General features: G+C 39.4%; 3 protein-coding genes across 6 annotated transcripts; 2 read left to right on the top strand and 1 right to left on the bottom strand.

Annotated features, from left to right (window-relative positions):
• The first annotated feature begins 3 nt into the window (after window positions 1-3).
• Window positions 4-8914, top strand: LOC133639038 (E3 ubiquitin-protein ligase RNF185-like). Of its 3 annotated transcripts, XM_062032103.1 has the most exons (7): window positions 4-54; window positions 449-650; window positions 2918-2936; window positions 3012-3124; window positions 3275-3329; window positions 6696-6813; window positions 6875-8914. In XM_062032103.1, the coding sequence occupies exons 2-7, from the start codon at window positions 469-471 to the stop codon at window positions 6973-6975; spliced, it is 588 nt and encodes a 195-aa protein (XP_061888087.1). In that variant the 5' UTR covers window positions 4-54; window positions 449-468; the 3' UTR covers window positions 6976-8914. The 3 variants fall into 3 exon arrangements, with proteins under 3 accessions (XP_061888087.1, XP_061888086.1, XP_061888089.1); XM_062032102.1 differs by lacking the exon at window positions 4-54 and having other exon boundaries at window positions 65-650; window positions 6875-8912; XM_062032105.1 differs by lacking the exon at window positions 4-54 and having other exon boundaries at window positions 65-650; window positions 6878-8909.
• Window positions 7594-24990, bottom strand: LOC133639037 (uncharacterized). Of its 2 annotated transcripts, XM_062032101.1 has the most exons (4): window positions 24958-24990; window positions 19339-19454; window positions 19220-19275; window positions 7594-8624 (listed from the first exon to the last, which is right to left on the bottom strand). In XM_062032101.1, exons 3-4 carry the CDS (start codon window positions 19257-19259, stop codon window positions 8002-8004), a joined length of 663 nt encoding a protein of 220 aa, XP_061888085.1. In that variant the 5' UTR covers window positions 19260-19275; window positions 19339-19454; window positions 24958-24990; the 3' UTR covers window positions 7594-8001. The 2 variants fall into 2 exon arrangements, with proteins under 2 accessions (XP_061888085.1, XP_061888084.1); XM_062032100.1 differs by lacking the exons at window positions 19220-19275; window positions 19339-19454; window positions 24958-24990 and adding an exon at window positions 12019-12228.
• On the top strand, window positions 19258-26451 carry LOC133638971 (homeobox protein goosecoid-2-like). Its single transcript, XM_062032024.1, has 4 exons — window positions 19258-19441; window positions 22946-23031; window positions 24846-25115; window positions 26374-26451. Exons 1-4 carry the CDS (start codon window positions 19258-19260, stop codon window positions 26449-26451), a joined length of 618 nt encoding a protein of 205 aa, XP_061888008.1.
• Window positions 26452-27476: the final 1025 nt, after the last annotated feature.

Genomic DNA, 27476 nt, shown 5'->3' with positions numbered 1-27476 from the left:
CCACTAGGTGGCGGTGTGCCGGTCAGTGTTATTTGCCATCCTGCAGTTCCAAAGGTGAGACGAAGAAGAAGAAGCTAAAAGAAAGCCAACTCTCCAGCTGAGTGACGATACCCGCTCCGACGCCTTCAATACTTCTTTTACTAGTCACAACAAACTCCGACATTCCGTTAAGAACGCATACAATCTGATAACAATCTTAAACACATGTTATCGTTCTTTATAGTGTTTCAACATTACTATAACATTAGCTGTTTTGGCCCGGTCGCATTGCTAGTGTTAGCTTTACAACCGGAAGCTAGCCGTTACAGCTGTTCAACATTGTTTTTAGCTTCCTTTTTCAAAGCAAACTCGTGACAAACTTTTGTTTTGTAGGGTTTACATAAACTCTAACCTCGACAATGTGTGCGTTTTGAAGTCGCCTCCTGTATCTACCTGTTGTTTTTTTTAGTCGACTGGAGCTATATTTAAATGGCCACCGCCGCCCCCCCTCCTCCGGCGGCTGCCTCCACCGGAGCCGCCGAGAGCGCCGGTCCGGGATCCAGCAGCGCTGCGGCAGCGGACGGAGGCAACCAGGACAGCACTTTTGAGTGCAACATTTGTCTGGACACCGCCAAGGATGCTGTGATCAGCCTGTGTGGACACCTCTTCTGGTACGAAATGTTTTTTAATGGTGCTCCTCTCTCTGTTTCCCACTGAAATACACAGTTTTGAAACAATCAATCAATCAATGCTTAGACTTAGACTTCCTTCTTATTGTCATTCAAATTTGAACTTTACAGTACAGATAAGAACGAAATTTAATTTCATTAGCTCATGGTAGTGCAGGATAAAAAAGCAATAAGGTGCATATATACATAAATAAATAGGTTACTGTACAGATAATATATTGCACTTTTTCACATGCGTCCACATTTATGGATGTATGTTATATTGTCTTTTTTATTCCAGTGAGTTAATCCATTTTAGGGGGGAGTTGAGGGGATTTTTATGATGCGTTCAAGAGTCTTACGGCCTGAGGGAAGAAGCTGTTACAGAACCTGGAGGTTCTGCTTCGGAGGCTGCGGAACCTCTTTCTATATAGCCCTAAATCACGAGTGTCTCAAAGGGCTGCACAAGCCACAACGACATCCTCGGCTCAGATCCATGAATTGATTAACGTGGACCCCGACTTAAACAAGTTGAAAAACTTATTCGGGTGTTACCATTTAGTGGTCAATTGTACGGAATATGTACTGTACTGTGCAATCTACTAATAAAAGTTTCAATCAATCAATCCCACATCAAGGCAAGAAAAAACTCAACTGATTTTCAAGGCCATCCATCTTCTTCCGCTTATCCGAGGTCGGGTCGCGGGGGCAGCAGCCTAAGCAGGGAAGCCCAGACTTCCCTCTCCCCAGCCACTTCGTCCAGCTCCTCCCGGGGGATCCCGAGGCGTTCCCAGGCCAGCCGGGAGACATAGTCTTCCCAACGTGTCCTGGGTCTTCCCCGTGGCCTCCTACCGGTTGGACGTGCCCGAAACACCTCCGTAGGGAGGCGTTCGGGTGGCATCCTGACCAGATGCCCGAACCACCTCATCTGGCTCCTCTCGATTTTCAAGGCAAAAACTGATTTTCAAGGTAAAAGTTGATTTTCAAGATAAAAGTTGATTTTCAAGGCAAAAACTGATTTTCAAGGTAAAAGTTGATTTTGCCTTGACCGGTGCAATGGATGTCGAGTGGATCTAGCATGATATTGTGAGAGTCTAGTCTATAGTGGATCTAACATAATATCAATCAATCAATCAATGTTTATTCATATAGCCGTAAATCACAATAGTGAGAGTCCAGTCCATAGTGGATCTAACATAATAGTGAGAGTCCAGTCCATAGTGGATCTAACATAATAGTGAGAGTCCAGTCCATAGTGGATCTAACATAATAGTGAGAGTCCAGTCCATAGTGGATCTAGCATAATAGTGAGAGTCCAGTCCATAGTGGATCTAACATAATAGTGAGAGTCCAGTCCATAGTGGATCTAACATAATAGTGAGAGTCCAGTCCATAGTGGATCTAACATAATAGTGAGAGTCCAGTCCATAGTGGGGCCAGCAGGAGACCATCCCGAGTGGAGACAGGTCAGCAGCGCAGAGATGTCCCCAACCGATGCACAGACGAGTGGTCCACCCCTGGTCCCGACCCTGGACAGCCAGCTTCATCCGTGGCCACCGGACCTGTGCCCACCCCCTCCACGAAGGAGAGGGGGGCAGAGCAGAAAATAAATGGCAGATCAACTGGTCTAAAAGGGGGGTCTATTTAAAGGCTAGAGTATACAAATGAGTTTTAAGATGGGACTTAAATGCTTCTACTGAGGTAGCATCTCTAACTGTTACCGGGAGGGCATTCCACAGTACTGGAGCCCCAATAGAAAACGCTCTATAGCCCTCAGACTTTTTTCGGGCGCTGGGAATCACTAATAAGCGAGAGTTCTTTGAACACAGATTTCTTGCCGGGATATATGGTACAATACAATCAGCAAGATAGGCTGGAGCTAGACCGTGTAGTATTTTATTTTCACGAAGTGCATTCTTTTTTTTAAACATGCCTCAAAACAACAGCTACAAAAACAATGAAGGCACACAGTGGACATGACGACAGGTTGAAGAGGGTGCTAAAGGCGTTGTCTTTAAGGCACGCCCCCGATAATGTTGTCCGGGTGGAAATCGGGAGAAATTCGGGATAATGATTGCCCCGGGAGATTTTCGGGAGGGGCGCTGAAATTCGTGAGTCTCCCGGGAAAATCGGGAGGTTGAAACCGATACCAATAATTTCCGATACTACATTTTAAAGCATTTATCGGCCGATATTATTGGACATCTCTAGAAATAACCTATATTGTTGAAAGTCTCACTAATCACATGTCTTTTCATTTCCCTCATCAGCTGGCCTTGTTTGCACCAGGTAAGATCATTATATGAATAAATGAGTAACATTGTCTGCAATACATCCTTATCTGTGTCTCTTGTGTTTTTCAAGTGGTTAGAGACGCGACCCAGCAGGCAAGTGTGCCCAGTGTGCAAAGCCGGTATCAGCAAGGACAAGGTCATCCCCTTATATGGGCGAGGAAGTACTGGTCAGCAGGACCCCAGGTGGGAAAAACTTTGCCGTACAAAACAGTCGAGTGTTTAAAAATTATGCAATCAGTTTTGTCTTCAACTAAAATACTGTGATTTTTTTGTGTGGAAAAGCTGTGCAACTCCAGCAAAACCTAAAGTTTACCCCATTTTTTTTCAATATAGAGAAAAAACACCCCCACGACCACAAGGGCAAAGGCCTGAGCCAGAAAACCGCGGCGTAAGTACCGGTCCTCAAACGCACCATTAGTAACATGATGAAAGCATTCCACAGACTGATTGATGCAGCAACCCTTGCTTCATTCATTTATTAAAGAAAGGCTCCATTGACAAGTGGCTGCGTCACAAGACACTTACCTGTGTTTGACCTTCTAATTCACTCACACATTTCAACCTAAGGACTAGGTGATGGGAATTGATACGATTTTTACGATTCCACTTTCAATTCTGCCTAACGGTTTGGCTCTTTATCGACTCTTGGATTAAAGGATAACAAACAATTCGATCAGCATCAACTTTGTTTCGTTTAGAAGATAACCTGAGGACACAAGTGCGGTCCTAAGAGACCCACAGCCTCGATTGGGTGCCAGGAAAAAATATTTTGTTTTGAAAATAACTCATGTGAAAGGTTGTCTATCTGTTGACCCTGCAATGAGGAGGTAGAAGATGGATATATATAATATAACAAAACAATTATTGTACTGTAGTAATATAAAATACAGCATAAATTATTCTGTGACAAATTAATTACACAAAAATGTTCTTTAACATTTTTCAAACAGAAATAAAGTATTCTTTCGCCAAAAAAAAGTATATATAGTAATGTATATATGCTAAGTAAAACTATTTCAGCCAATGACAAATACAAAAAAGTCAATTAAAACTGTACACTGCAATGTTTCAACTATGACAATTCACCATTGTTTTTGTAGAAAATTAAGCATATCTGCTTTTTGGGACTTTTTATTTCTGACTAATTACGGTGACTCCAGTTGTGGAGAACACCTCTTTGGACGCTAGCATGCAAACTGCCCGTCTGACGCTGTCTCGTCTTGTAATGCATGAGAAATATAAATTTTACGTTTACAGTTCATCTTAGCATGTTTTAACATGATAGGCAGTGTTATTTTGTTACTTACCACAGCAGACTTCCTACTAGTGGTGATTCACTTCTGTGTCAGAGGGGATGGAAAAAGCCTCATTAGTTCGTTATCGCATGCTGTGTCTGCTAATGTTTCTGCTAGTATCTTCCCAGTATGATGCCATATTTACTTTGCAAGTATTGCAAGTTGCCTTGTCGTCTTCCTTTTTGTGAATAATTCTGACATTTGTGCTGCTTTAAGGGAATCATTAACAAATAAATTCCCAGGGATAGAAACCCTGACAGTCGGTTCTTAAAAAGAACTGGTTTTCAATCCCGGTCCCTACCCATTACAAAATATTGTGTCTGATTTTAATCGACTCAATTATTACTTGTAATGTATAGCGCCAATATTAATTATACTTTTGGCATTTTTTATCACACTTTTAAAGCCAATTTAAGCGTACCCACTGTTTTTTAATTGGAATAATCTATAAAATGCATTTAATTCAGTATCTGCAAATTGCTCATGTATTTCTATCATAATTATGGGGCCCTGAGATGAGTCAATGATTCAACAATAAAGGCCTACTGAAAGCCACTACTACCGACCACGCAGTCTGATAGTTTATACATCAATGATGAAATCTTAACATTGCAACACATGCCAATACGGCCGGGTTAACTTATAAAGTGCAATTTTAAATTTCCCGGGAAACTTCCGCTTGAAAACGTCTATGTATGATGACGTATGCGCGGGACGTCACAACGGCAACGGAAGTATTCGGACCCAATGTGTCACCATACAAACTGCTCTGATTTCATCGAACAATTCCACAGTATTCTGGACATCTGTGTTGGTGAATCTTTTGCAATTTGTTTATTGGACAATGGAGACTGCAAAGAAGAAAGTTGTAGGTGCGATCGGTGTATTAGCGGCTGGCTACAGCAACACAACCAGGAGATTGTGTTGTTTTTGAGCTGGATAGCAGACGCGCTACCGTGAGTACAGCTTTGGCTTCCAAACATTTGATCGCTTGCCCGTATGTGCGTGTCGCTATGTGCATGTCACGTACGTAACTTTGGGGAAATATGTTTCTTGCCGACTCTGATGGCGGCCGGGGTGTCGTCGAAAGCTACAACGCCCGCCGCCGCTCCGTAGCTAAGTTAGCTTCAATTGTTAAGCTTCGCCAAGCTGGAAATTATTAACCGTGTAGTTACATGTTCATGGTTTAATAGTATTGTTGTTGATCTGTCTATCCTTCCAGTCAGGGTTTTTTTAAATTTTGTTTCTATCTGCATTTGAGCCCGATGCTATCACGTAAGCTCAGTAGCTAAAGAGCTTCACCGATGTATTGTCGTGGAGATAAAAGTCACTTTAAATGTCCATTTCGCGTTCTCGACTCTCATTTTCAAGAGGATATAGTATCCGAGGTGGTTTAAAATACAAATCCGTGATCCACAATAGAAAAAGGAGAGAGTGTGGAATCCAATGAGCCAGCTTGTACCTAAGTTACGGTCAGAACGAAAAAAGATATGCGCTGCACTCTAGTCCTTCACTCTAACGTTCCTAATCCACAAATCTTTCATCCTCGCTCAAATTAATGGGGTAATCGTCGCTTTCTCGGTCCGAATCTCTCTCGCTCCATTGTAAACAACGGGGAATTGTGAGGAATCCTTCCTCCTGTGACGTCACGCTACTTCCGGTACAGGCAAGGCTTTTTTTAATCAGCGACCAAAAGTTGCGAACTTTATCGTCGTCGTTCTATACTAAATCCTTTCAGCAAAAATATGGCAATATCGCGAAATGATCAAGTATGGCACATAGAATGGATCTGCTATCCCCGTTTAAATAAAACATTTCAGTAGGCCTTTAATATTCATGCATTATTTTTTCAAAAGTGTCAGATTTGTAACAAAAAACCCTCACAATATCCTCAAGGCCAAAAACTCCTGTAAATTATCTCTCTATTTAGCTTTCTATCTAGCGCTCTCCCTCTCAATCTAGCTCTTGCGCGCTCGCTAGCTATAGGTTTCTCGGTCTGTCTAGTTTTTTTTTTCTCCATCTATAGTTACCTCTCTATCTAGCTATCATACACACACACACATATGTATATATACACACACACACACATATATATATATATATATTTTGTTTTTAAATTCTGTCTCTCTCTATATATAATAAACTCCATCTACTTCTCTAAATCTCTCTACCTGGCTCTCTGTCTAGTGTTTTCTCAGTAGCAAGGTATCTTTTTGATTATGAATAAGAAAAATAGCATCATCAGATGGACCTAATAAAAACAAGTAATCCAAATTGAAACAACGATCCATCTTCTACCGCTTGTACTTTTCGGGGTCACGAGGGCTGCTGGAGCCTATCCCAGCTGCATCCATCCATTTTCTAAATGTGGGCTCTAACATGGCCTTTTCGTTGGGACAGACATGTTGCATTTTTTGTGTGTAGCATTGAAAATGACAACGTTGTGATATTTTCCACAGGGATTTCAGGGATTCGGTTTTGGAGACGGAGGGTTTCAGATGTCCTTTGGAATTGGTGCTTTTCCCTTTGGTATTTTTGCCACAGTCTTCAACATAAACGACGGCAGACCACCTCCAGGTGATAATCTTGTCGCTTTTCTGCTCAACGAGCGTTGTGTAATCCAGACTTTTCCCCAAAGCAGCTGCCCCGGGGACGCCTCAGCACACGGACGAGCAGTTCTTGTCTCGACTATTCATCTTGGTCGCTGCGGTCACCATGTTTTGGCTCCTCATAGCATGAACACTTGTAAGGACCGCCGCAAATGGAACATTTAGAGACTTAACAGTTGCTTCACACCCTAAACAGCTATGCTAATCTCAGCAATCATAATGAAGACTGACACAAGTGATAGACTGACACAAACTGATAACAATGGTGGAGTGTTCCATTCAGACAGTGCAGTTTCTACTTGGTGTTGAATTGTACCAGAATCTTTAATCCAGAGTACAGATGGGCGAGATGGCCTAAAATCTATATAGCCAAATATTTTGCAGCCTTCTGCAATAACGATATATATCACCAAAGATTATTTGGTGTGTAAATGATTAAGGTTGTTTGATATAGGCCCATTTTGAAATGGTTCAATTATCATTTTAGTCTTTTAGATGAGCCATAAGCCACCTTTCTGTTATCAGTAAAGAAAGAAGCCTTTGATTTATAATCATTAAAGATGCATGCATTGGGTTTTTTAATGAAATTTAAACAAGAACCAGTTGCCCATAATGACATTTTCATTTATAAAAGCTGATAAAGTTGCGTTGCATCCTATTTGAGCTATGACGCTTAAACTCAAATTACGTTTTTTATAAATATAATCCCTTTTAATTTTAGTCATTTACAAATATTAACTCTTGTCAGTTTTGTTTTGAAACAATGCTTTAATCTGCCATATTTGACGGTTTGTTTCAAAGTCCAATGTGTTTCTAAAGAATGTTCTTTACTGTGCAAATGATGCTCCCAGGCTTAAACCACGACTATGTATGTGCTTTAAAAATGAACCAGAGTATAAGGCAAATATTGCAAATGCAATATGTCGGACAAGTGCAGAGTTACAATGTGTGAGTAGACAAAGTGCACAAAAGTTGCAGCTCATAAATAATAAAGCTACAAAGCCCAGTAGGGATTACTAAAAACAAGCTGTTAAAATTCCAACATCAGGACTTTCAATACCGCCCGAATGCGAGCTGAGTTAGGCTCCAGCACCCCCCGCCACCCCAAAAGGGATAAGCGGTAGAAAATGGATGGGATGGAAGATTCCAAGGAGCCTCAGTCGAGATGCTTCTTCTCTCGCCGCTCCACCTGTTCCATGTTGAACTCCGCCTCGTACATGATCTGCTGGATCTTCATCTTGGTCTCGCATCTCCTCTGAGGAGCCAGTCTCTTGAGCGCAGGGACGAAGCTCAACAGGAACAGTTCGTCCTCGTCCCGAGGCCTGCTGGGAAGCGACAGGCCGCTTTCTTTCGCCGCCCATTTCGGCGGAGACGCCCCGCTTAAGGGAAGGTTCTGTACCGGCTGCCGTTTTCGCCTGCTTTTGCCCATCTGAGGAGGCATGTTGGCCGTGCGGGTGTCAGGAGAGGAGAGACTCCTGATGAGCACCGCCAGAGACTTGGTGTCAGCTTGACCCCCGGTGCTTTTAGCGATGGGTGGCGTCCTGGCCTTCTCTGAGGGCGTCGTTTCACCTTCGTGCTCGCCATTGTCGTCGTCGTCGTCATCGCACACTTCCGCCACTCCACTGTTGGATCCGGTAAACGGAGCGATGAAGTTCATGCGTTGTCTGTACCTCCATTTGCTTTGGCTCGGCTCCCCTTGCTTCTTGTTGCGGATCTCCAGGCGGACTTCTTTTAAGTAGCGGTCTCTCAAGTTCTTCCATTTCCTCTTACACTCGTCCACTAGAGAGAGAACATTTGCAAGAAAAATGACCAAGAAGTAGGATCGCACGTACTTGAGGCAAAATGGTAGTACAGTACTGGGCTGCAACCAGTCGTTTCTAACATGTTTATCCCTGCTGATTGCTTCCAGACATTACCAAAATAAATGAGATTATAGGAATCAATAGAAATTAAATATACAGTGCAGGCCAAAAGTTATTCTCATTCAATGCGTTTTCTTTATTTTCATGACTATTTACATTGTAGATTGTCACTGAAGGCATCAAAACTATGAATGAACACGTGGAGTTATGTACTTGACAAAAAAAGGTGAAATAACTGAAAACATGTTTTATATTCTAGTTTCTTCAAAATAGCCACCCTTTGCTCTGATTACTGGTTTGCACACTCTTGGCATTCTCTCGATGAGCTTCAAGCACACCTGTGAAGTGAAAACCCTTTCAAGTGACTACCTCTTGAAGCTCGAGAGAATGCCAAGAGTGTGCGAAAAAGTAATCAGAGCAAAGGGTGGCTATTTTGAAGAAACTACAATATAAAACATGTTTGCATTTATTTCACCTTTTTTTAAGTACATAACTCCACATGTGTTCATTCATAGTTTTGATGCCTTCAGTGACAATCTACAATGTAAATAGTCATGGAAATAAAGAAAACGCATTGAATGAGAAGGTGTGTCCAAACTTTTGGATATATATATTTTTAAATTAGTTTATTTTGTTATTTTTTTAAACATTAAAAAATTATAAAAGCATGAGTGCCCTCTAGACACGAAATATCACCCTTCGGTCACTTTTACACTCTTTAATTTAAAATAGTAACGCTGGCTGGAGCTGAGCCAATCAGTGGCCACGATACTGAACAGCGCCCTTTGATTGATTGAAACTTTTATGAGTAGATTGCACAGTACAGTACATATTCCGTACATTTGACCACTAAATGGTAACACCCGAATAACTTTTTCAACTTGTTTAAGTCGGGGTACACGTAATGAATTCACAGTTTGGTCCCCTCTAGTGGCTAATACGGTAGTATTGATATTTTTAGCCATTTTTAAGCTTGAAAAATTGTAAATGTGCTGTGGTGAAGCCAAAATACCTGAAGCGTGATTGAACAACCACAACTCCCACATGATTATGCACTACAGGGGAAAAAGAGTTCATTCTGACATAAAACTTTGTCTCATTTTGAATTCGGAGGTCAAAATAAGAGCCAAGTGGAAAGGAAAACTGCCACACAAAAACCATGTTTTAAGTCAATATTTGCTAGTTCCACTATCTCAAACAGACTGTTTGTTTTGCTACAATAAAATGTTGATATAGCTTGGTGGTTGTGCACATAGCTAAGACTTTCCTCACACTTGTGGCTGAACCATCCATCCACTTTCCACCGCTTGTCCCTTTCGGGGTCGCGGGGGGTGCTGGAGCCTATCTCAGCTGCATTCGGGCGGAGGGCGGGGTACACCCTGGACAAGTCGCCACCTCATCACAGGGCCAACATTCAACACACTCGGGACCATTTAGCCCAGGTGCATGTCTTTGGAGGCGGGAGGAAGCCGGAGTACCCGGAGAGAACATGCAAACTCCACACAGAAAGATCCAGAGCGCAGGATTGAACCCAGGACCTTCGTATTGTGAGGCACACGCACTAACCCCTTTTTCCACCGTGCTGCCTGCATTGTCCAAACCATACACTACAAAAAATAAAAATGTGTTTCATTAACTCTGAGGGCTTAGTGGCCACATGCGTGGACAGCACCTTTTAGCTCTTATTTCCAAAATTGTGTGCACTACTGAATTGGGGTCTTATGGCCCTTATGTGGACGCTTATACTGCCATCTGGTGGTGTCGGAAGAGTATGGAATTTGGGGGAGGAAAGTGTAAAAATAAGAATTAGCATGTCACTAAACATGAAGTACATGTTTGTTACTTATGGACTAAGTACATCTTATCAAAAGATGATTCTTAGTTTTTATTCTAATTAGGGTCCAATAAGACCAAATAGCAAAGAGAAATTTAAAAAAGCATGTAAACAAACGGCTTGGGCCTTAAGAGGTTAAGTAGAGCTGTCAAACAACTAAAATGCCTAATCTGGTTAATGAGGGGTTGCTGTGGATTACATTTTACAGCATTTTTCGGAGTATAAATCGCTCCGGAGTATAAGTCGCAACGGCCGAAAATGCATAATAAAGAAGGAAAAAACTTAAGTCGCACTGGAGTACAAGTCGCATTTTTGTGGAAATGTATTTGATAAAAGCCAACACCAAGAATAGACATTTGAAAGGCAATTTAAAATAAAGAATAGTGAACAACAGGCTGAATAAGTGTACGTTATATGAGGCATAAATAACCAACTGAGAACGTGCCTGGTATGTTAACGTAACATATTATGGTAAGAGTCATTCAAATAACTATAACATATAGAACATGCTATACGTTTACCAAACAATCTGTCACTCCTAATCGCTAAATCCCATGAAATCTTATACGTCTAGTCTCTTACATGAATGAGCTAAATAATATTATTTGATATTTTACGGTAATGTGTTAATAATTTCACACATAAATCGCACCCCCGGCCAAACTATGAAAAAAACTGCGACTTATAGTCCAAAAAATATGGTACTCTAAATTGTCCATTTAAAAAAAAGCTACATTTTTATATTTTTTTGTAAAATCCTAATCTGGTTAATGAGGGATTGCTGTGGATTACATTTTACTCTAAATTGTCAATTAAAAAAAAAAGCAACGTTGTTATATTTTTTTGTAAAACCGGCCATAACATTAGGTACACCGGTGCTTCAGTTTTTATTGCTACTGCTGTGTAGGTGTGCCTAATGTATTGTCCACTGTGTGGATCTTCAAGTTGAGTCTTAAATCCAAGTTCACAATATACTGCACATTATACAAATATAAAGTGTTAACAGACTTAACTCTTTCATTAAATCAATCAAAAAGTAAAAGTTTACTTCCATTTTGTCCCCACGTGGAGCACATGGCTCGCGTGCACCTAATTTAACCACACTCCCAACACTCACTTGAACGCATCACAAAGCTCTGCTTTCCGTGTCAAGGTTATTTTACTTACAGACAAAATGTTGCGTTCAAGGCCGCTAGTTAAGGCCGCTGGAGACCATCGCGAGGCCGAGCGCGTCGTGGTGTCCACGGCATTACGCGGCTAGCTAGCGGCGGAAAGGCCTGCGCGTCTTTTACCGCGAGCACGTCACCGCGCCGCTTGACTGTCGGCGACAGACATGCGGCCATTGCAACTCTTCAACTAATAGTTAAACACACTAACATCACACGTCGGGGGGGATGTATAAATGTACGACAGGTATTCGTCGCCATTGAGCATATTTGTCCGTCGATAAAAGTTGCGAAAATGCCCCAATACTCACCGGGGAGTCCCAGTGAGACGCTGATGTCCGTCCAGGCGCTCGCTCGACTTTCCCTCTGGCGGTAGTTGACTAAAGTGACGTCGTACAGCTGCGGGTAGTCAAAGACGGCCTGTATTAACTTGTCGTCCATATTTGTCGTCGTCTTGTCGTCCGAACGCTCTTCTTAACGCGTGCGCGGACGCGGAAGCGGCAGACTTCTCCCGCCTTTTCCGCCCGTACGTCACTTACCGCGAGCTGCTGCTGCTGCCGCGCGTTGTCGCCACTTGCAGTGGCCACTAGAGGGCGCCAGTCTCTACACAGTCCAATATTTAAAGTTAAATAGAAGAGAATAGAAAGTACTTTATTGATCCCTGGGGGAAATTCAGCACCACAGTTTGCTCACAATAGACCAGGAGTCACCAACTTTTTTTAAACCAAGAGCTACTTCTTGGGTACTGATTAATGTGAAGGGCTACCAGTTTGATACACACTTAAATAAATTGCCAAAAATAAACAATTTGCTCAATTTACCTTTAACTCTATGTTATTATTAATAATTAATGATATTTTTACACTTAATTGAACGGTTTAAAAGAGGAGAAAACACGAAAAAAACGACAATTAAATTTTGAAACATAGTTTATCTTCAATTTCGACTCTTTAAAATTCAAAATTCAAACGAAAAAAAGAAGATAAAAACTAACTGATTCGAATCTTTTTGAAAAAATAAAAAAATAATTTATGAAACATCATTAGTAATTTTTCCTGATTAAGATTAATTTTAAAATTTTGATGACATGTTTTAAATAGGTTAAAATCCAATCTGCATTTTGTTAGAATATATAACAAATTGTACCAAGCTATATTTCTAACAAAGACAAATCATTATTTCTTCTAGATTTTCCAGAGCAAAAACTTTAAAAGAAATTCAAAAGACTTTGAAATAAGATTTAAATTTGATTCTACAGATTTTCTAGATTTGCCAGAATATTTTTTTTAAATTTTTATCATAAGTTTGAAAAAAATATTTCACAAATATTCTTCGTCGAAAAAACAGAAGCTAAAATGAAGAACTAAATTAAAATGTATTTATTATTCTTTACAATAAAAATAAATAAATTACTTGAACATTGATTAAAATTGTCAGGAAAGAAGAGGAAGGAATTTAAAAGGTAAAAAGGTATATGTGTTTAAAAATCCTAAAATAATTTTTAAGGTTGTATTTTATCTCTAAAATTGTCTTTCTGAAAGTTATAAGAAGCAAAGTAAAAAAAAAAAAAAGAATTTATTTAAACAAGTGAAGACCAAGTCTTTAAAATATTTTCTTGGATTTTCAAATTCTATTTGAGTTTTGTCTCTCTCAGAATTAAAAATGTGGGGCAAAGTGAGACCAGCTTGCTAGTAAATAAATAAAATTAAAAAAAATAGAGGCAGCTCACTGGTAAGTGCTGCTATTTGAGCTATTTTTAGAACAGGCCAGCGGGCTACTCATCTGGTCCTTACGGGCTACCTGGTGCCCGCGGGCACTGCGTTGGTGACCCCTGCAATAGACAATAATAATAATACATAATATAATATACTGTATATAATATATATTATATATAATATATGAATAATAAATATATTCTACATTTAAGTGCAGTCAATAAGGAACATGCATTAAAGTACCAATGATTGTCACACACACACTAGGTGTGGCGAAATGATTCTCTGCATTTGACCCATCACCCTTTATCACCCCCTGGGAGGTGAGGGGAGCAGTGAGCAGCAGCGGTGGCCGTGCCCGGGTATCATTTTTGGTGATTTAACCCCCAATTCTAACCCTTGATGCTGAGTGCCAAGCAGGGAGGTAATGGCTCCCATTTTTATAGTCTTTGGTATGACTCGGCCGGGGTTTGAACTCACAACCTACCCATCTCAGGGCGGTACACTAATTATTTAATTTTTGTATCATCTGACATCACGTGGACAAAGATAAGACCTTCTGGAGGAAAGTTCTGTGGTCAGATGAAACAAAAATGGAGCTGTTTGGCCACAATACCCAGCAATATGTTTGGAGGACAAAAGGTGAGGCCTTTAATCCAAAGAACACCAGGCCTACCATCAAGCATGGTGGTAGTATTATGCTCTGGGCCTGTTTTGCTGCCAATGGAACTGGTGCTTTACAGAGAGTAAATGGGACAATGAAAAAGGAGGATTACCTCCAAATTCTTCAGGACAAGCTAAAATCATCAGCCCGGAGGTTGGGTCTTGGGCACAGTTGGGTGTTCCAACAGGACAATGACCCCAAACACACGTCAAAAGTGGTAAAGGAATGGCTAAATCAGGCTAGAAAGAAGGTTTTAGAATGGCCTTCCCAAAGTTCCGTGTGGACAATGCTGAAGAAACAAGTCCATGTCAGAAAACCAACACATGTACCGTATTTTTCAGAGTATACAGTAAGTCGCTCCGGAGTATAAGTCGCACCGGCCGAAAATGCATAATAAAGAAGGAAAAAAACATATATAAGTCGCACTGAAGTATAAGGCGCATTTCTTGGGGAAATTTATTTGATAAAAGCCAACACCAAGAATAGACATTTGAAAGGCAATTTAAAATAAATAAATAATAGTGAACAACAGGCTGAATAAGTGTACGTTATATGAGGCATAAATAACCAACTGAGAACGTGCCTGGTATGTTAACGTAACATATTATGGTAAGAGTCATTCAAATAACTATAACATATAGAACATGCTATACGTTTACCAAACAATCTGTCACTCCTAACCGCTAAATCCCATGAAATCTTATACGTCTAGTCTCTTACGTGAATGAGCTAAATAATATTATTTGATGTTTTACTCTAATGTGTTAATAATTTCACACATAAGTCGCTCCTGAGTATAAGTCGCACACCCGGCCAAACTATGGAAAAAAACTGCAACTTATAGTCCGAAAAATACGGTATATATATATATATATATATATATATATATATATATATATATATATATATATATATATATATATATATATATATATATATATATATATATATATATATATATATGTGTGTGTATAACATACATTCCACTTGTTTATGGTCATCTTTATTAAAAATTACATTCTTGTGCAATATTATTTTCTTCTTAAGATTACAACTTTTTTTAATCCTAATAATTTTTGTTTGTTTTGTTCTTTTCCTGTTTACTTTTCACAAGTTTGAGTGGCAGCATTATTCCACTAAAACACAAGCATGGAAATAGGAGTGTATAACATCCCCAGTAGTGCTTTGCTTCTCTTGGATGGTGTTTGGATGTGACGTTTGGACAAAATATGTTTTGCCTGATCAAAAAAAAAAAGGTATTTTATCCGCATAAAAAAGTGTTTGACCGTGGTGATCCTCTGTAATGAAATGTGAGCAGTTTGAGCTGACGTGCAGGAGCAACAATGGCTGCCTATTGAGCGGCACAATGACTGCAGATGGCTATCTGCCGTGCTCCATACAAACTATAGCAACGCTGCTAAAGCCCTGCAGTGGAAAAGGATGAGATGGTGTTTATTGTTATCGCCTTCCAAAAAGCCCTTATAAGAGGAGCTTAGGACAGATTGTGGAAATCCATTAATTCTCTGGCGAGAAGAAGAAAAAGAAAAGGTGTATATAGCCTGCTATGAAATGACAGGATTTGGAATTGATCCTTTAATGCTGCTGGGGTGTCCAAACTTTTTCACATTTGAAATGGTCAGGGGGTGGGGGGGGGGCACTTCGTTAATCTTCATTAATGGAACACGCTAATATTATTCCAATGTAGGTGAAGATATGCTAATCTATGTTAGCTTTGTTAAATAACATCAGGGACTCACTTTACGTTTTTTAGAAATTACTTTCACGGATTGAACTTTTTATTTTTTTTATTTTTTTATGTTTTATGGCCTTTTGTCAAAAATAACCGATTTTTATAATGGGAAAATGCAATGTATGGAATATTTCAACAAAAAAATAATAGGTTGCAGAGTGGAATATTTCATGTTAAAGTACCAATGATTGTCACGTACACACACTACACTGCAAAAAGTCAGCGTTCAAAAACAAGAAAAAAATAAAATAAAATGAGGGGTATTTTATTGGAACTAAGCAAAATTATCTGCCAATAGAACAAGAAAATTTGGCTTGTCAAGACTTTCCAAAACAAGTCAAATTAGCTAACCTCAATGAACCCAAAAATACCTTAAAATAAGTAAATTCTCACTAATATCAAGTGCACTTTTCTTGGTAGAAAAAAAAGAGACCTTTTTGCTGAATATGTTGAAAAATATTCTTAAAATGAAGTAAATGCTAGTGCCATTATCTTGACATAATGATATGCGCTCGGCATCATGATTTTTTTTTTCATGCTTGAAATAAGAAATTATTACTTTAAAAAGGTAGTTTTATACTTGTGAGTGTTGATGACACAGTTTTACATCAGTTGATATTCTAGTTTCAAGCATGTTTTACTCAATATAGGTCATCAAATCTCAGCAACAAGCTGTCATATCTTACTGAGATCATTTAGGACCAAAACCTTTAAAACAAGTAAAACACTCTAACATAAAATCTTATCAGTGAGAAGAATGGTCTTATCAGACAGAAAATAAGCAAATATCACCCTTATTTGAGATTTCATCTTACTTACATTTCAGTTTTTGCAGTGTAGGTGTGGTGAAATTTGTTCTCTGCATTTGACCCATCCCCCTTGTCCCACCCCCTGGGAGGTGAGGGGAGCAGTGAGCAGCAGCGGTGGCCGCGCCCGGGAATGATTTTTGGTGATTCAACCCCCAACTCCAACCCTTGATGCTGAATGCCAAGCAGAGAGGTAATGGCTCCCATTTTTATAGTCTTTGGTATGACTCGGCCGGGGTTTGAACTCACAACCTACCCATCTCAGGGCGGACACTCTAAAAATGCAATATATGGAATACTCAAAAAACAAATAGGTTGCAGAGTGGAATATTTGATGTTGTATAGTTCCAACTTTGAATAGGTCAATCATTCAGGACAACATTGGTTTTTGATCCAGTAGAGATGTAAACAAAAACAAGAAAGCCCTCCAGCAGGCTTAGTTGAGGTTATTCTATTCTATGCAGTGCATCCGGAAAGTATTCACAGCACTTCATATTTTGCTATGTCACAGGTTTCTTCTTAAAATGGAATACACTCCTATTTGCCCTCAAAATTCTACAGACAATACCCCCATAATGACAATGTAAAAAGTTAATTCTTTAAATTTTGCCAATTTCCATCCGTCCATCTTCTTCCGCGTATCCGAGGTCGGGTCGCGGGGGCAGCAGCCTAAGCAGGGAAGCCCAGACTTCCCTCTCCCCGGCCACTTGGTCCAGCTCTTCCCGGGGGATCCCGAGGCGTTCCCAGGCCAGCCGGGAGACATAGTCTTCCCAACGTGTCCTGGGTCTTCCCCGTGGCCTCCTACCGGTCGGACATGCCCGAAACACCTCCCTAGGGAGGCGTTCGGGTGGCATCCTGACCAGATGCCCGAACCACCTCATCTGGCAATTTACTAAAAATAAAAAAATGACTTGTACATAAGTATTCACAGCCTTTCCGCAATACTTTGTTGGTGCACCTTTGACAGAATTACAGCCTCGAGTCTTTTTGAATATGACGCCCTCGGCTTAACACACCTATCTTTGGGCAGTGTTAGAATAATTGTTTCTAAGTTATCACAAAAACTTTGTGTTACATTGAGAAGCAAAAGCTGTCTTTGAAACCTACCAAGAGGAAGGCTCGTAAAACTCCACTGTGTAGGGGGGGAAGCAACATGAAGGTGTTCTGTTTCTTTCACGTATTGTAATCAAACAGAAAGATATTGTCTGACCCAAGAACTACAAAAGCGAAGAGGAAGCAGGACCACAACCTCTTTTTTAACTGTTTTACGAACCTCTTTTTGGAACTGTTTTACGAATCTCTTTTTGGAACTGTTTTACGACCTTTTCTGTGAACTGTTTACAACCTTTTCTTTTGAACTGTTGTAATCAAAGGCGATGGCTGTTTACGACCTCGTACCTTAGAAACAGTTGTTGCCATGTGGTGAGAGAAAGTCTAAATAAAGGAGGATGCGTACAATCTTTCGCCAGAGCGTGCTGGAGCCTGTGCAAGAGTACAGTGTCCCGGCGTCTCTCCTCAAATTGAGCCAAATTCAATTCTGTCTCTGTTTAATTCCTTGCTTCTTGTCTTGTTTATTAATATATGTCATCAGTGTTTGAACCTGACAGGCAGTTTGGCCCATTCCTCTTTGCAGCACCTCTCGAGCTGCGTCACGTCGGATGAGAAGCGTTGGCTTTCATCCAGGGTGTCTCTGCGCAATGCTGCGTTCGTATTTCCCTCTATCCTGACTAGTCTCAGTTCCCGCCGCTGAAAAGCATCCCCACAGCCTGATGCCGCCACCGTGCTTCACTGTAGGGATGGTATTAGACGAGCGGTGCCTTCTTTCCTCCAAACATGACGCCAAAGACGTCAATGTTTGTCTCGTCAGACCAGAGAATTTAGTTTGTCATGGTCTGAGAGTCTTTCAGGTGCATTTTGGCAAACATTTAAAAAATAAATAGCTTCCATCCGTGAATACTTTCTTAGTTGCACGGACCTGGAGGGGGCGTGCCTGTTGTCCGGCTGGAAATCGGGAGAAATTCGGGAGAATGGTTGCACTGAAATTCGGGAGTCTCACGGAAAATTCGGGAGGGTTGGCAAGTATGTTTTACGGACACAATTTCTATTGAAACTGTTCACAATGTTTATTATTGTTATAATTATTATTATTATTATTGTTCCAGCAGCTAAATGGCCTTTTTGAAGGCTTTAAGATGCTGGGAAATGTGCGATTGGCATGTCCATCATGACAGAACGGACAAGAACTCAAGACACATTTTTGGGGGTTTTCCTGGTTTTCTTTGTTTTGTGTTTGGACACCGATGGCAAGACGTGACTTCATATTGTCCGCAACATATGAGCGAGTCTCTCTTTAAATCCATCCTCCAAATACCAAGCAATCCCCCTCTAAACCCCCGGCTAACAATGCGGATCCACATCTCATTTTATGCAGCCCAAAATCTGATTTGTGTGGGAGAAAAGGAAGGAGGCGAGATTAAGCCAAATCTCTCACCTGCGCACAAAACTGCCCAGATTAGCGTTGAATTAAGTGGCGGTGTGTCCGAGAGGGGATTATGGTGCAGATGTTTACTCACACACCTGCCAGCTGCTCCAGTGGGACGAGGGAGGCGGACGACATGGACGCGCTGGTGAGGCTGGAGAGACAAAAGTTTCCCTTCAGCATTGAAGACATTTTGAGGAAATATCCTCACGCTTACCAGGACTTTGCACTCAAGGAAGAGACGTCTTGTGTCCATCAGGCGTGTTCGTGTTGCTGCTGCTGCCTCTGCTCGCGCTGTGGAGACCTCGTCCACCATGAAGGTAACGCCTCCTCCTGTCCTGTCATATACACCATCTTTGACTAATGTTGTCCTGTCATTTAGAGGATCTTTGACTGGTGTTTTTGCAAGCGATCCTTAAAAACAGCAGTTCTCCTGTTATAGAGGATCTTTGGCAAACATTTTTCTTGTAGATCCCCAAAAACAACAGAACTCTCCCTTCATATAGAGCAGGGGTCACCAACGCGGTGCCCGCGGGCATCAGGTAGCCCGTAAGGACCAGATGAGTAGCCCGCTGGCCTGTTCTAATAATAGCTCAAATAGCAGCCTCTATTTTTTAAATTCTATTTATTTACTAGCAAGCTGGTCTCGCTTTGCCCGACATTTTTAATTCTAAGAGAGACAAAACTCAAATAGAATTTGAAAATCCAAGAAAATATTTTAAAGACTTGGTCTTCACTTGTTTAAATAAATTCATTCATTTTTTTACTTTGCTTCTTATAACTTTTAGAAAGACAATTTTAGAGAAAAAATACAACCTTAAAAATGATTTTAGGATTTTTAAACACATATACCTTTTTACCTTTTAAATTCCTTCTTCTTCTTTCCTGACAATGTAAATCAATGTTCAAGTACTTCTTTTTTTATTATTGTAAAGAATAATAAATCCATTTTAATTTAATTCTTCATTTTAGCTTTTGTTTTTTCGACAAAGAATATTTGTGAAATATTTCTTCAAACTTATTATGATTAAAATTCAAAAAAATTATTCTGGCAAATCTAGAAAATCTGTAGAATCAAATTTAAATCTTATTTCAAAGTCTTTTGAATTTATTTTAAAATTTTTGTTCTGGAAAATCTAGAAGAAATAATGATTTGTCTTTGTTAGAAATATAGCTTGGTCCAATTTGTTATATATTCTAACAAAGTGCAGATTGAATTTTAACCTATTTAAAACATGTCATCCAAATTCTAAAATTAATCTTAATCAGGAAAAATTACTAATGATGTTCCATAAATTATTTTTTTTATTTTTTCAAAAAGATTCCAATTAGCTAGTTTTTCTCTTCTTTTTTTCGGTTGAATTTTGAATTTTAAAGAGTCGAAATTGAAGATAAACTATGTTTCAAAATTTAATTGTCATTTTTTTCGTGTTTTCTCCTCTTTTAAACCGTTCAATTAAGTGTAAATATCATTAATTATTAATAATAACATAGAGTTAAAGGTAAATTGAGCAAATTGTATCAAACTGGTAGCCCTTCGCATTAATCAGTACCCAAGAAGTAGCTCTTGGTTTCAAAAAGGTTGGTGACCCCTGATATAGAGGATCTTTGACTAGTAATTTTGCTATTATAGAGGATCTTTGACAATCATGTTATCTAATAGATCCTTAAACACAGCAGAGCTCTCCTGTCATATAGAGGATCTTTGACTAGTGTTTTGCTAGTAGATCCTTCAAAACAACAAAACTCTCCTTTCATATAGATGATCCTTAAAAATAGCAGTTCACCTATTATAGAGGATCTTTGACAATATGTTTTTCTAGTAGATCCTTAAACACAGCAAAGCTCTCCTGTCATATAGAGGATCTTTGACTAGTGTTTTTCTAGTAGATCCCTAAAAACAACAGAACTCTCCCTTCATATAGAGGATCTTTGACAAGTCATTTTGCAAGAGATCCTTAAAAAGAGCAGTCCTCCTATTATAGAGGATCTTTGACAATCATTTTTTTCTAGTAGATCCTTAAAAACAGCAGAGCTCTCTGTCATGTAGAGGATATTTGACTAGTGTTGTTGCAATACCTCCCTAAAAACAGCAGTTCTCCTGTTATAGAGGATCTTTGACAAGCATGGTTCTAGTAGATCCCTAAAAACAACAGAACTCTCCCTTCATATAGAGGATCTTTGACTAGTAATTTTGCAAGAGAGCTTTAAAAACAGCAGTTCTTCTATTATAGAGGATCTTTGACAATATTTTTTTCTAGTAGATCCTTAAACACAGCAGAGCTCTCCTGTCATATAGAGGATCTTTGACTAGTGTTTTTTTTAGTAGATCCCTAAAAACAACAGAACTCACCTTTCATATAGATTATCCTTGACTAGTCATTTTGCAAGAGATCCTTAAAAAAAGAAGTCCTCCTATTATAGAGGATCTTTGACAATCATTTTTTTCTAGTAGATCCTTAAACACAGCATAGCTCTCCTGTCATATAGAGGATCTTTGACTGGTGTTTTTGCAATGCATCCCTAAAAACAGCAGTTCTCCTGTTATAGAGGATCTTTGACAAGCATGTTTCTTGTAGATCCCCAAAAACAACAGAACTCTCCCTTCATATAGAGGATCTTTGACTAGTAATTTTGCAAGAGAGCTTTAAAAAGAAAAGAAAAAAGAAGCAGTTCTTCTATTATAGAGGATCTTTGACAATAATTTTTTCTAGTAGAGCTCTCCTGTCATAAAGAGGATCTTTGACTAGTGTTTTTCTAGTAGATCCATAAAAACAACAAAACTCTCCTTTCATATAGAGCAGGCCTGGGCAATTATTTTGACTTGGGGGCCACATTTAGAGAAAAAAATGTGTCTGGGGTCCGGTATATCTATTTTTAGGAACACTAATACAAAACCTGACAATAATGTCTGATTGAATGCTAAAAACGTTACGACAGACCGCCTGAAAAAACGTAATGGAATTGTACATTTTTCTATGAACGATAAAACACTGAATATTGACAACAATATTTTGACATATTTTACAATCAAGTGAAACGCAACAAAAATGCAACAAACAGTGAAATATGAACGCGAAGGGTACAAAAAAAAACACACCTACAATCTGATATATCTGATATTTGCTGAATTCCCCCCAGGGATCAATAAAGTACTTTCTATTCTATTCTATTCTATTCTATATATCACTAAGCTTTAGAACTTTGTTGTGAAAATCTCCTTCCGCGTCTGTGGAAACGCTTCCCGCCCACACTGCTTGGTGCCTTGTCTGGGCTGCTGTGACGTAGATGACCATAGTAACTAGTTAGATAACCATAGTAACTGGTATATCATCCATAAGCGCAGATTCCAACCATTGAAATACTTTGTATAGTCGAAGACTTACGGTCATTAGAAAACATGAGTGCACATCATAATGGCAGCTACACTTTACATCTTAAACATCTAAAAAAATTATTTGGGAATGTCCGGCGGGCCAGATTGAAAAGCTCAACGGGCCGCATGTGGCCCCCGGGCCTTAATTTGCCCAGGTCTGATATAGAGGATCCTTAAAAAGAGCAGTTCGCCTATTATAGAGGATCTTTGACAATATTTTTTCTAGTAGATCCTTAAACACAGCAAAGCTCTCATGTATAGAGTATCTTTGACTTGTGTTTTTTTGCAGTAAATCCTTAAGACAGCAGACCTCCCCTGTTATATAGAGGATCTTTGACTAGCATTGTTGTAGTAGCGTCCTAAAAGCTGTCATATAGAGAAGCTTTGAGTACTGTTTTTGCAGGAGTTCAATAAAAACAGAACAGTGTTTTTAGGTCATATACTGTAGGGCAGCGTTTCCTAACCATGGGTCTGAGGCGGCAAAAAATACCTGTTTTATTAGCTGTGGTCCGTATGGGTCGCAGCGATACTCAGGTAGGTAGGTCTTTATTGTCATTGCACAAGTACAAGAAAACTTTGTTTCGCAGCGGTACTCAGTTGTAATATACATTTCCACCACATGTGGCAGTAATGACAATATCAAACAAAAAGGAAATCTGAAGTCAGGGAAGTTTGTTAAGCGCAAAGATTATGACCAAAGTGGTGAAGCTGTCTTTTCATTTGCACTTCAATTGTATCGACAGTTTATTTAACAAACATATACATTATTATTATTATTACTTTAGTTCGAATGTATTTATTTTAGACCTGCATAATTGTATGTACATTTATTTTTCATCACTTTTTGAGTCCCTTCTCTTGCAGTATATTTGGTTAGTATTTATTTTTGTAATCAGCCTGACCTAAGCCTTTTTATTATTTCTGATTAACACACGGTTTCATTTCATTTGACAATGTTGATCCTGTTAGTAGATTAAATAAAACTATTGAATGCGATTGAAATCAAGAATAAAATGACTAAGTCAGTGTTAATGCTTTAGTGGGCCCCGGGTCCCTCTGTAGTGGAAAAGTTAAGCTCCGAGATCATAAAGAACCCCCTGATATAGAGGGTCTTTGACTAGAATTATTGCAATAGATCATTAAAAACAGCACAGTGCTCCTATTATTTAGAGCAGGGGTGTCAAACTTGTTTTCATTGAGGGCCACATGGCAGTTATGGTTGCCCTCAGAGGGCCGCTTTTAACAATGAGTAATATATGAATATACATGTGTGTGTATGTATATATATATATATATATATATATATATATATATATATATATATATATATATATATATATATATATATATATATATATATATATATATATATATATATATATATATATATATATATATATATATATATATATATATATATATATATATATATAAGCTGCAAAAAAAATATTAAAATGTTACTTTAAAAACTGGCAGCTCAGTCACCAGAATTTTACAGTAAAAGCAGTGGTTTTTTTTACAGCATATAAAACAATTTAATAAATGGAAGGAAAAACAATACCACTGTTTTTAGTGGTAAAATGGCCATTTTTTTAATTTATTTTTTAACAGTAAAATCTTGTTGTTTGAATGTTTTTTTTGTTTGTTTTTTAATGTTTTAGTGTCTTACTGTATATGTAAAAACAGTACCAAAGTTGATTTTAGGGTAAAAAAAAAAACTCATTTGGCGGAATTTAACCGTAAAATCTATTATCCATTTTACACTCTACAATTTGATTGATATTTGTTTTGAAATCATCAGTCAAGCAGATACTTACGTACAGTATTTATCTTTATTTTAACAACAAATAATTTTGGAATACATGATAATATAATATTTTGATAATATTGAATTTTAAAAACATATGCAATTGCATGCAGTACATGATTTTTAATGTCAAAAGGGAAAAAACTAATATATTTAGTAAGAAAAGATTAAGCATTTTATTAACGCATATTATTTCCAGGCTTTCGCGGGCCACATAAAACAATGTGACGGGCCAGATTTGGCCCCCGGGCCTTGAGTTTGACACCTGTGATTCAGAGGATCTGTGTCTAAATCCTTAAAAAGAGCAGTGTTCTCCTGACATATAGCAAATCTCTGACCAGCATTTTTGCTGTAGATCATCAAAAACAGCAGATAATTCCTGTCATGTAGAATATTTTGGCTGTGAGTGTAAACATGGATTTACTTTATTACTTTGTTTGTGACTAATATTCAGTAAAGTAGCATTTTATAAGATAAAACAAATTAACAGTGAAAGTCCAGAGCATGTGTCCTCCAGGACGACTGATTTAAATGTTTTAAGTTATTCCGCACGTTTTCCCTCCCAGCAGGGTGTTGTCGCTATGGATGGAACAACGCAGCGGCACACTCGGACGCGAGCGCGCTAGAAGAGGCTGGCCTAGAAGACACATCACCTGTTGAGGCGCAGAGGAGGACCAGGCGACACCGCACCATCTTCACGGAGGAACAGCTGGACGCGCTGGAGGAGCTCTTCCTGCAGAACCAGTACCCGGACGTCAACACGCGGGAGAAACTAGCACAGCGCACTCACCTGAGAGAGGAAAGGGTTGAGGTAAGTCGACTAAATAGTAATAAGGGGTTGGAGTTTAGTAGGATGAGAAGCAATGTACCGTATTTTATAACCTTTTTTTTTTATTAAATGTTTATTTGCGGTGTTGCTTGGAAAAAAAACATATTTTTAAAAGATTAAGTGCTCTAAAATGATGGCAAAATACAGAATTATTGTGGGAAAATGTATGATATTGTCATGAGAACTGTAGTGTTCAGTAGAGCAGTGTTTCTTAACCATAGGGCCGTTGTTGGGCCGCCAAAAATATATTTTTCTTAGCTATGGTCCGTAAGTGCTGCAGCGGTACTCAATTGTAATACACTTTTCCACCACTTGTGGCAGTAATGACAATCTCAAACAAAAAGAGGAAGTCTGGAACTTAAGTCATTGAGAAGTTTCTTAAGTGCAAAAATTATGACTAAAGTGGTGAAGCTGTATTTATATTTGCACTTAAATGTTATCGACATATTCATTATTAATTTAGTTTGTTTATTTTAGCACGACATGATTGTATGTACATTTATTTTTCATTCGTTTTTATGAGTATCTCCATCCGTCCATTTTCCACCGTATATTGTAGCGTCCCGGAAGAGTTCAGTTAGTGCTGAAAGGGGTTCTGGGTATTTGTTCTGTTGTGTTTATGTTGTGTTACGGTGCGAATGTTCTCCCAAAATGTGTTTGTCATTCTCGTTTGGTGTGGGTTCACAGTGTGGCGCATATTTGTAACAGTGTTAAAGTTGTTTGTACGGTCACCCTCAGTGTGACCTGTATGGCTGTTGACCAAGTATGTATTGCATTCACTTGTATGTGTGAAAAGCCGTAGATATTATGTGACAGGGCCGGCACGCAAAGGCAGTGCCTTTAAGGTTTATTGGCGCTCTGTACTTCTCCCTACGTCCGTGTCCACAGCGGCGTTTTAAAAAAGTCATAAATTTTACTTTTTGAAACCGATACCGATAATTTTGAAACCGATACCGATCATTTCCGATATTGCATTTTAAAGCATTTATCGGACTGCCGATATTATCGGAAATCCCTAATAATAACACATGGTTTCATAGCATTTCACAAGGTTGTAAAGTGTAAGTAGGTGAGAAATAATGATTGAATATGATTAAATCAAGAGTAAGATTACTAATTCAGTGTTAATGTTTGAGTGGGCCCAGAAAAGTTGGGCCCAGAGGTCAAAAAGGTTAAGAAGCCCTGCCGTAGACCATGACTGTAAAGAAAATGTAATCAATTTATGTTTTTTCCTCTGTAGGTTTGGTTCAAAAACCGGAGAGCCAAGTGGCGGCGCCAGAGAAGACTCTCATTTAATGTGGGGAATGTGGAAAATTAAAATGTATAAGCATCCTGTGTTGCGAAATCATTTTTAATGTTTTGTACCATTCAAACTGTATTTTGTGTGCGAGTCAAATTAAGTTTTGGTGTCAATTCATAAAATTGTTTGTACTTTGTGTCAGGAAAATTTGTTTTTGTGTGAACTACTACTACTACTATTCAGTCATGCCCATTGTTTTCATTGAGAAAAGCTGTAAAATATTTAATATAATATCAATATTTTGCCAATGTGTCTGATCCCAAAGCCAGAGTTAGTCTCAGCCCACAGAAATTCCATCCATTTACCTCCGCTTATCCGAGGTGGGGTTGCGGGGGCAGCAGCCTAAGCAGAGAAGCCCATACTTCCCTCACCCCAGCCACTTCGTCCAGCTCCTCACAGGGGATCCCGAGGCGTTCCCAGGCCAGCCGGGAGACATAGTCTTCCCAACGTGTCCTGGGTCTTCCCCGTGGCTTCCTGCCGGTCAGACGTGCCCTAAATACCTCTCTAGGGAGGCGTTTGGGTGGCATCCTGACCAGATGCCCGAACCACCTCATCTGGCTCCTCTCAATGTGGAGGAGCAGCGGCTTTACTCTGAGCTCCCCCCGGATGGCAGAGCTTCTCACACTATCTCTAAGGGAGAGACCCGCCACCCGGCGGAGGAAACTCATTTCGGCCGCTTGTACCCGTGATCTTGTCCTTTCGGTCATAAACCAAAGCTCATGACCATAGGTGAGGATGGGAACGTTGATCGACCGGCAAATTGAGACTGATCATACAGGGAGCGGACCGCCACAATCAGACAGTCCGATACCCCATACTCTCTGAGCACTCCCCACAGGACTTCCCAGTGACACGGTCGAATGCCTTCTCCAAGTCCACAAAGCACATGTAGAATGGTTGGGCAAACTCCCATGCACCCTCAAGGACCCTGCCGAGAATATAGAGCTGGTCTACCTTCCCCGACCAGGACGAAAACCACACTGTTCCTCCTGAATCCGAGGTTCGACTATCCGGCGTAGCCTCCTCTCCAGTACACCTGAATA

The sequence above is a fragment of the Entelurus aequoreus genome, linkage group LG21, assembly GCF_033978785.1.
Source record: "Entelurus aequoreus isolate RoL-2023_Sb linkage group LG21, RoL_Eaeq_v1.1, whole genome shotgun sequence".
In the NCBI taxonomy this organism is placed as follows: domain Eukaryota; kingdom Metazoa; phylum Chordata; class Actinopteri; order Syngnathiformes; family Syngnathidae; genus Entelurus; species Entelurus aequoreus.
The sequence above is the reverse complement of the archived record's forward strand: the minus strand, read 5'-3'. Positions and strand labels throughout refer to the sequence as shown.

Excerpts from the sequence above, each read along its gene's own strand:
- LOC133639038 (XM_062032103.1), top strand. The coding sequence starts at position 469 with ATGGCCACCGCCGCCCCCCCTCCTCCGGCGGCTGCCTCCACCGGAGCC. Across the intron at positions 3,330-6,695 it reads CTGAGCCAGAAAACCGCGGC|GGATTTCAGGGATTCGGTTT; the intron begins GTAAGTACCGGT and ends TATTTTCCACAG. Across the intron at positions 6,814-6,874 it reads CGACGGCAGACCACCTCCAG|CAGCTGCCCCGGGGACGCCT; the intron begins GTGATAATCTTG and ends TTTTCCCCAAAG.
- LOC133639037 (XM_062032100.1), bottom strand. The coding sequence starts at position 12,148 with ATGGACGACAAGTTAATACAGGCCGTCTTTGACTACCCGCAGCTGTAC. Across the intron at positions 8,625-12,018 it reads CGTCTCACTGGGACTCCCCG|TGGACGAGTGTAAGAGGAAA; the intron begins GTGAGTATTGGG and ends TTCTCTCTCTAG.
- LOC133638971 (XM_062032024.1), top strand. The coding sequence starts at position 19,258 with ATGGACGCGCTGGTGAGGCTGGAGAGACAAAAGTTTCCCTTCAGCATT. Across the intron at positions 23,032-24,845 it reads TGGGTCGCAGCGATACTCAG|TTATTCCGCACGTTTTCCCT; the intron begins GTAGGTAGGTCT and ends AAATGTTTTAAG. Across the intron at positions 25,116-26,373 it reads TGAGAGAGGAAAGGGTTGAG|GTTTGGTTCAAAAACCGGAG; the intron begins GTAAGTCGACTA and ends TTTCCTCTGTAG.